At 42.2% G+C, this 6,791-nt stretch overlaps 1 protein-coding gene across 2 annotated transcripts; it reads right to left on the bottom strand.

Moving 5' to 3' along the window:
• Window positions 1-1,239: 1,239 nt before the first annotated feature.
• si:dkey-73n8.3 (uncharacterized protein LOC100150965 homolog) lies at window positions 1,240-6,414 on the bottom strand. 2 transcript variants are annotated; one of them, XM_034572447.1, is made up of 8 exons: window positions 6,291-6,414; window positions 4,378-4,488; window positions 3,911-4,026; window positions 3,423-3,578; window positions 3,144-3,248; window positions 2,636-2,845; window positions 2,014-2,206; window positions 1,240-1,610 (listed from the first exon to the last, which is right to left on the bottom strand). In XM_034572447.1, the coding sequence occupies exons 2-8, from the start codon at window positions 4,389-4,391 to the stop codon at window positions 1,508-1,510; spliced, it is 897 nt and encodes a 298-aa protein (XP_034428338.1). In that variant the 5' UTR covers window positions 4,392-4,488; window positions 6,291-6,414; the 3' UTR covers window positions 1,240-1,507. The 2 variants fall into 2 exon arrangements, with proteins under 2 accessions (XP_034428338.1, XP_034428339.1); XM_034572448.1 differs by lacking the exon at window positions 4,378-4,488 and having other exon boundaries at window positions 6,291-6,410.
• Between the last annotated feature and the right edge of the window lie 377 nt (window positions 6,415-6,791).

Raw genomic sequence — 6,791 nt, 5'->3', positions numbered from 1 at the left:
CTCTCTCTCTCTCTCTCTCTCTCTCTCTCTCTCTCTCTCTCTCTCCCCACAATGTTGTCATCGCACATATGCATGGACCAATCAGGAGCGAGGCTGACGCATAAATTGATTCACAAGTTCCAGGCTGAGGAGGGGGAGACAAGCGGAAGGGAGGGAGGGAGGGAGGGGGAGTCAGCCTCCTGCTGCTGGAGAGACTGGGTTATATGGACTGGGCTGACCCGCCTGAGAGAGAGAGAGAGAGAGAGAGAGAGAGAGAGAGAGAGAGAGAGAGAGAGAGAGAGAGTATATGTCAGGGTGCTGATGCTGTGCAAGCGTCTATTTGGAAGAGGAGCTGTATGAACAACATTTGTAAATATAAAAGTAAATATGTTGAATTATAATCACCGTGCATTCCTCTCCTCTCCTGGTTGATGCTCACACTGGATCCATTTCTTCATGATAGAAGTTTTCTGCTTTACTCCTCCCAGGAAGTGAGATGGAGCTTTTGATTTGAGAGCCCCCCTTTCCTCTTTTAAATCTCCATTTTCGATTAGTTTTATTTTAGTTTTATACATTTTTCTGCTTAATTTCTTATGTGGCCAGTGTCCTGATAATAATAATAACAACAATTATTATTATTATTCAACTTATAATACACTTTAGACTTTTATTTTTACTTTCACTTATATTTTTTTTAGATTTAACGCTATTGTTTTATGATCAGTACTGAATTTAAATATTGTGATACTGTAATCTTGGAGCATGCTGGTACAATAATTTACTTTAATAAAGTCTTCATTTATCTTAACTAAGTATGTCAAATAATTTCAATTCAATTTTATGTTTATAGCGCTGAATGACAACATACATTATCTCAAAGCACTTTAAGTTGTAAATTGGAGAGAAAATTATAGAGAAACACAACTGTTCTCACAATGAGGAGAGAAAAAAAGTCTCAACAGGAATAAACCTTAAGTCCTTTGGTGCTATATGCATGTAAAATTCAACTGTATTATACTGATAATACTCCAACTTGTTTTTTTACTCTAAAGTCAGATTGGACCAATTGCTAATTCCTAATCCCAGTCATGAGGATTTCCAAAATTAGCTCTAACACTGGAAGAAAAAAAATGAAAACAAGAAATCTTGGTAAATGTTGAATAAGTTCTTCGGAGCAGGAGCTGTGCGAATTCGATGCTTGTTGTGTGTTGTCTTTGCTTTTTCACGTAAAACAACAAACCAGTCCAGACCAGTCAGCAGTTTGGATTTATCACTCATGGTTTTGTTTATTAGCAGCAGCTCTGACCTTCTCCTTCTCCGCAATCTATTTGTAGCTTTCATCACACATGACTTTCACCAATCAGACGCTTCAGTCCAGTTGGTCCATCGACCCCGTCACATGTTCAGCATTCAGCAAATCCAATAACATCACATATGTGGCATTGACGTCGTCACTCTATGAGCGTGGGGATATTGATTCATAGCATGTAGGAGGGGAGCATATGTGCATATGTAAAACCGTGCAAGTTTATCTCCAGCAGATGCCCAGCAGGTGGCAGCTCACAGCCCACAGCTTTAAGGCAATGCCATCATCCTGACCTGCCCGGCAGCCCTTTGCACTGGCACAGTCCCTGCAGGGAAAGGACAGGAAAGGGACACATAAGGAAACATAAGGAAAGGGAAAAAGAAAGCATAGGGGAAGGAAAGGAAAAGAAAGAAAAGGAAAACAGAAGGAAAAGGAAGGAGATGAAAGGGAAGGCAAAAAATATTAGGAAAGGAAGGGAAAGAGAAAGGATACATAAGGAAAGTAAATTAAGGGAAGAAAGGGAAATGGATGTGGGAAATACAGTTATTACCACCTTTGTACATTACATCATAACATTTGGATTCTCTTCCAATTATTTAAACAGCCACTCCCTCTTCTCCTCATCTAATTTAATGTCACATGATGATGTCTGTTTTTATTTTGTAACTTGTCAAGTGACTTGTGTGATTTGAACTGGTCGAACTGGGTACAAAACATTTCCCACTGACTTGTAGTGTCCTCCGGTGTGCAGCAGGTTCTCAGGGGTGACGGTGCAGTAGATGGTGGTGTAGGCCCCCTCTGCGGGGGTCCTGAACAGCACGCCGACGGTCTTGATTACGTCCAAAAGGGGGCGCCTTATGTGCCTGGTTATTTCAGTCTTCACCGTCCCGGGGTCCACGGAGTAAGTCGTCACACCAAGGGCTGGAGGGAAAAAGGACAGGGGTTCCTTTAACATGGCTCGACGTGGGGGGGGATATATTCCAACAAAATATGAAAATAAAAGCGTGAAATAAAAAAAACCCTAGAGAATAGTGTATAATTAGTCAAATGCAGGTTTGCATGGGGTCAAAACCAGAATCTATGGCACGATAACTCCAGTTCATTATCTTGTATTCGATTTTTAAATATCTATGTTTTTTTTATATAGATGACAATGACAACCTAAGTCCAGTGAGCTTTGGTTCATTAAGATGGCTGTTTCCAGCAAACATGTGTCTTCACGCCCAAAGCATTAGTGGTAGAAGCATGAGACCCTCACACTCACAAGAGATGCATTTACAATTTTTAATGCGGTGACGGAGAGACACAAAGAGAGAGATAAACATCCACGCTGCATGTTCCCGTTACTACCCTCAGTCCTCTTGGCCAGCTCTCTGGTGAACAGGACGTTGGCCAGCTTGCTCTGCGCGTACGCCCGCACGGGGTGGTAGTCCTTCTCGCCGCTGAGGTCCTCGAAGTGGATCCTGCCCATGGCGTGAGCCACCGACGACACGTTGATGACGCGGGATGGGGCAGAGTGCTTCAGCAAGTCGAGTAACAGGAAGGTCAGGAAGAAATGGCCTTGAGAGGGAGGACAGGGGGGGGGGGGGGTGGAAGTACACAGATTGAAAAAGTGTAAAGCATTTACAATTATATGCAACTTTTAATAAATGCACAAAAGATTCACACGGTGATGAGAACAGACAGTGAAAGAAGATGGTTGATCATTTGGTCTTTTGATGCAAACTAGGGCAACAGGCATTTCTATCAATTTAGTGGCCCCCAAAATTCCTTTTGACGCCCCTGCCTATAGCTTAATACAGTGACAACCTCCCAGACCTAATGCAGATGAATTTCTTACACTATTTCCATCTCCTACCCAAGTGATTGACTCCAAACTGCAACTCGTATCCATCCACCGTCGTGGCATGAGGGCAAATAGCCACGCCTGCATTGTTGATCAGGAAGTGAAGAGACTTCTCACCTGGGAAACAGAATATCCGTTACCTGAGTCTATATATCTAATGCTGTATTTGGGAGTTTATGTTACTGTGTGTGTGTGTGTGTGTGTGTGTGTGTGTGTGTGTGTGTGTGTGTGTGTGTGTGTGTGTGTGTGTGTGTGTGTGTGTGTGTGTGTGTGTGTGTGTGTGTAACCCACTGTTGTAGACGTTCTCGGCAAACAGGCAGATCGACTTGGTGTCAGCGAGATCCAGTTGCTTGGCGACCACCCTGGCCCCCTCCACTTCCCTCATGATGTCACGGACGGCCTGCTCTGCCTTTGCCATGTCTCTGCACGCCAAAATCACCCGGGCACCTGCCAAGATTAATGCCTCTTACTGGTGTGCGTGCTTGCATGAGCATGCACGTTGAAATCTGATCACGGTGAGGTGAAGTTGAGCCTAAGCGTCTGAGTGTTTGTCTGTCACCGCATACGGCAGCACTCTCTGATCTCATGATTTTAACTCTCTCAGATTTAAAAATAGCAGGAACCCATTTTCATGAGCATTATTGGCTTCAGAAAAACTGTTTAACACTTGATTTGTTTTTCTTGCCCAAGCTTTTCATTATTAAATCTTTTCCACAAAGAACATGTCACTTTTAATCACTCGTTATTCTGTCTTTAAACATGCTGCTCTGATCACTTGCCTCTTCTGGCCAGGTCCTTGGCCGTCTCTTTTCCAATGCCAACGTTAGCCCCAGTCACGATGGCTGTCTTTCCCTCCAGGGACACATCTGAGGACCACTCAGAGATAAACAGAGACCTGAGGGATGAAGTGTGAAGGTAGAAATGAAGGCACCGAACATGAAATCCATCCTTTAACCATCATTAGAATAAAAAAAAGAAAATTTAAGCGTTTACATGATGTTTAACCATACAGTTGCTAAATTAGTAGATGGATAAAGTTTAGCATCTTAAAGGAAAAACAGTGTTTTCCAGAAAGTATACAGCCACCGTGTTATATAAAGTTAAAGGTCACACCCATCATGCACCTGGGTCAGATAAATAAATCAGGCTTACATCTGGTACTTATTACTGAAATAAAACTGTTTTACAAAAAAACAAGCCAGTTCCACTTGTATATATATGATATCCAGCATAAAACGTTTCTTACCTGACTGCTTGCATTTCTACAAAATTCGAATATCCTTTCTAAAAATCTGAGCGACTACTTATTTCACTCGTGATGCATGAAGACTCAGGTCCCGAGAAACAAAACAGAGGACTAATATGAGAGAGAGATAGAGAGAGAGAGAGAGAGAGAGAGAGAGAGAGAGAGAGAGAGAGAGAGAGAGAAAAAGAGGAAGGGATGGAGGGAGAGAAAGAATCACAGCATTATGTCCCTTGAAGAGTCCTTCATCGTGCATTGGGACGTCGTGATTGGATACAAATCCCCTTCTGTTGAAAGGCCTCAATCGTACAAATCAATTAAGGTGAATTTTCCACACGCTTCCAGGCTGTGTTTAAATAGGCCAAAGTAACAGAGAGGCTTTATGTGTGTTTATGTAAAGCCTTATATGCCTATGTATTTTTTTAATATATATATACGTTTCCTCTGCCTGTTCACGTGGCCCAGTCTCTCCATCTGCTTTTTTAAACGATTCGATCCAAAGCAATTCATCATATTCAAATCCCTTTTGTGTCATAATTTGATCATTTGGCTGCTCTGATCCTCCATCAGCAGATTCTGAGGCTGAGATTGGAAAACCTGGATCTGCAGGTGAGGCGACTGTAATTTCAGCCTTTCACCACTGTGGATTTCCTGGTGCTTTCCACAGGAAGGTCCAATGCGAGCATGTTATTCTGATTACTGCTTGGAGCCAATAACATCACATTATCGGATCCTTCACAGGGAAAGTTGAACCATCACTCATTTATTTTAGTACATGTGACTAACTGTGCTTTTTCTCTCCCATAGTTTGTTCTCTCTCTCTCATTTCTGCACATCTCTGAGCTGCAGGACACTGCTCAACAACAAAAACGATTATTATCATGATTATTATATTATTATTCATGCTGTAATTAATAAAGTCATTACAAGTATAAATATCACTCTTATTATTTTCATTTTAACCAGCAGTCTGACGAGGCTTAAAAATGATGGTTACACAACTGTTCCCTCTCTCTCTCTCTCCCCCTCCCCGCTCATCCCAACCGGGCGAGGTACATGGCATTTTGGCCTGAGTCTGGTTCCAGAGGTTTCTTCCATTAAAATAAAATTGAAGTGAATTGAGTTCAAGAATCACTTTCTCCCTCTTTCATTTTATTATCAATATAAGTTTCGGTTGTGGTGTTAATGTGTTGTTGTTGTTTTTTAGGTTTAAATGATATCTGGTGGATTTAGGATCTGCTCGTAAAAAACCCTGCAAAAGATTAAAATTTCTAAATGATCATGTTTACTTGTTATTTATCTTTTATTTAGTTGTGCTAGCAGGTAGGTGCCACTGGGGGGTGACTTCCTACATATCTCCTTTCAAATGAGAGACTGTTTTCTCACACACACACACGCACACACACACGCACACACACACACATTTGTGCTTCTGTCTTAGTGAGGACACTCATTCACATAATATATTCCTTAGGCCCTGACCCTAACCTTAACTATCCAAACTAAATGCCTAATCCTAACCCTAACCTAAATCTAACCCTAATCCTAACCCTAACCCTAACCTAATTCTAACTCTAACCCTAAAACCAAGTCATAATCCTCATACAGCCCATTAAAGGTGGGTCAGAAAGTGAGGACCGGCCAAAATGTCCTCACTCTGTAGGTTGTGGGCTCAAAATGGTCCTCACAAACATATCTGTACAAGTACAAACACACACACACTGAGCGCTGAAATCATTTAAAGCTCCAGTGAGGTTCTGTGTTGTCCAGCCAGATCTCATGTAAACCATGTGAAAGCCAGTCATAACTTCCTGTTTCTCACAAACAACCATAAAATAAGCTGAGACAAGACGCACGCACGCGCACACACACACACACATATATATATATATAAACATACTCCTGTCGACCCAAACCAGGTCTAAATGTGCAGCCAGCTCCTCTCATGTGGTCTCTCTGTGACGCTAGTTGGTCTGACGGCGAGATTAGTTTCCCCTCACAGCTGCTCGCCATCGCCAGGCCCGATGAAAGGCCGCCCGACCGCCTGTCGTCACAGGGACGGAGACAAAGAGGCCTCGCCACATGTGTAATTAGCATCGCTTCGCAAAAAGATTATAGATCATCCCGAGGAGATAAACGACTCTTGCTTTGAGAGTTCGTCGAAGCCAGAATCGGAGAAAAGTTGACTGGAGAGAAACCACAGGGTCAGGATGGCAGCCATCCCGGAAAGGATTAGATGCAAAACATATTTTTATTTCAATCAAAATATTCTTTCAGTCATTCATTGCAATAGATTTGATTGATATGTACATAATTATTGAGGCTGCAGACATGTGAGTTCTACCAGCTGTTCATGGTTCACACATCCACACCACAAATCAAATGAGAGGAAGCACAAAGGGATCATTCTTATTTCT

This window comes from Hippoglossus hippoglossus, chromosome 20 (genome assembly GCF_009819705.1).
Source record: "Hippoglossus hippoglossus isolate fHipHip1 chromosome 20, fHipHip1.pri, whole genome shotgun sequence".
Lineage (NCBI taxonomy): Eukaryota > Metazoa > Chordata > Actinopteri > Pleuronectiformes > Pleuronectidae > Hippoglossus > Hippoglossus hippoglossus.
This window is presented reverse-complemented; position numbering and strand designations above follow the sequence as displayed.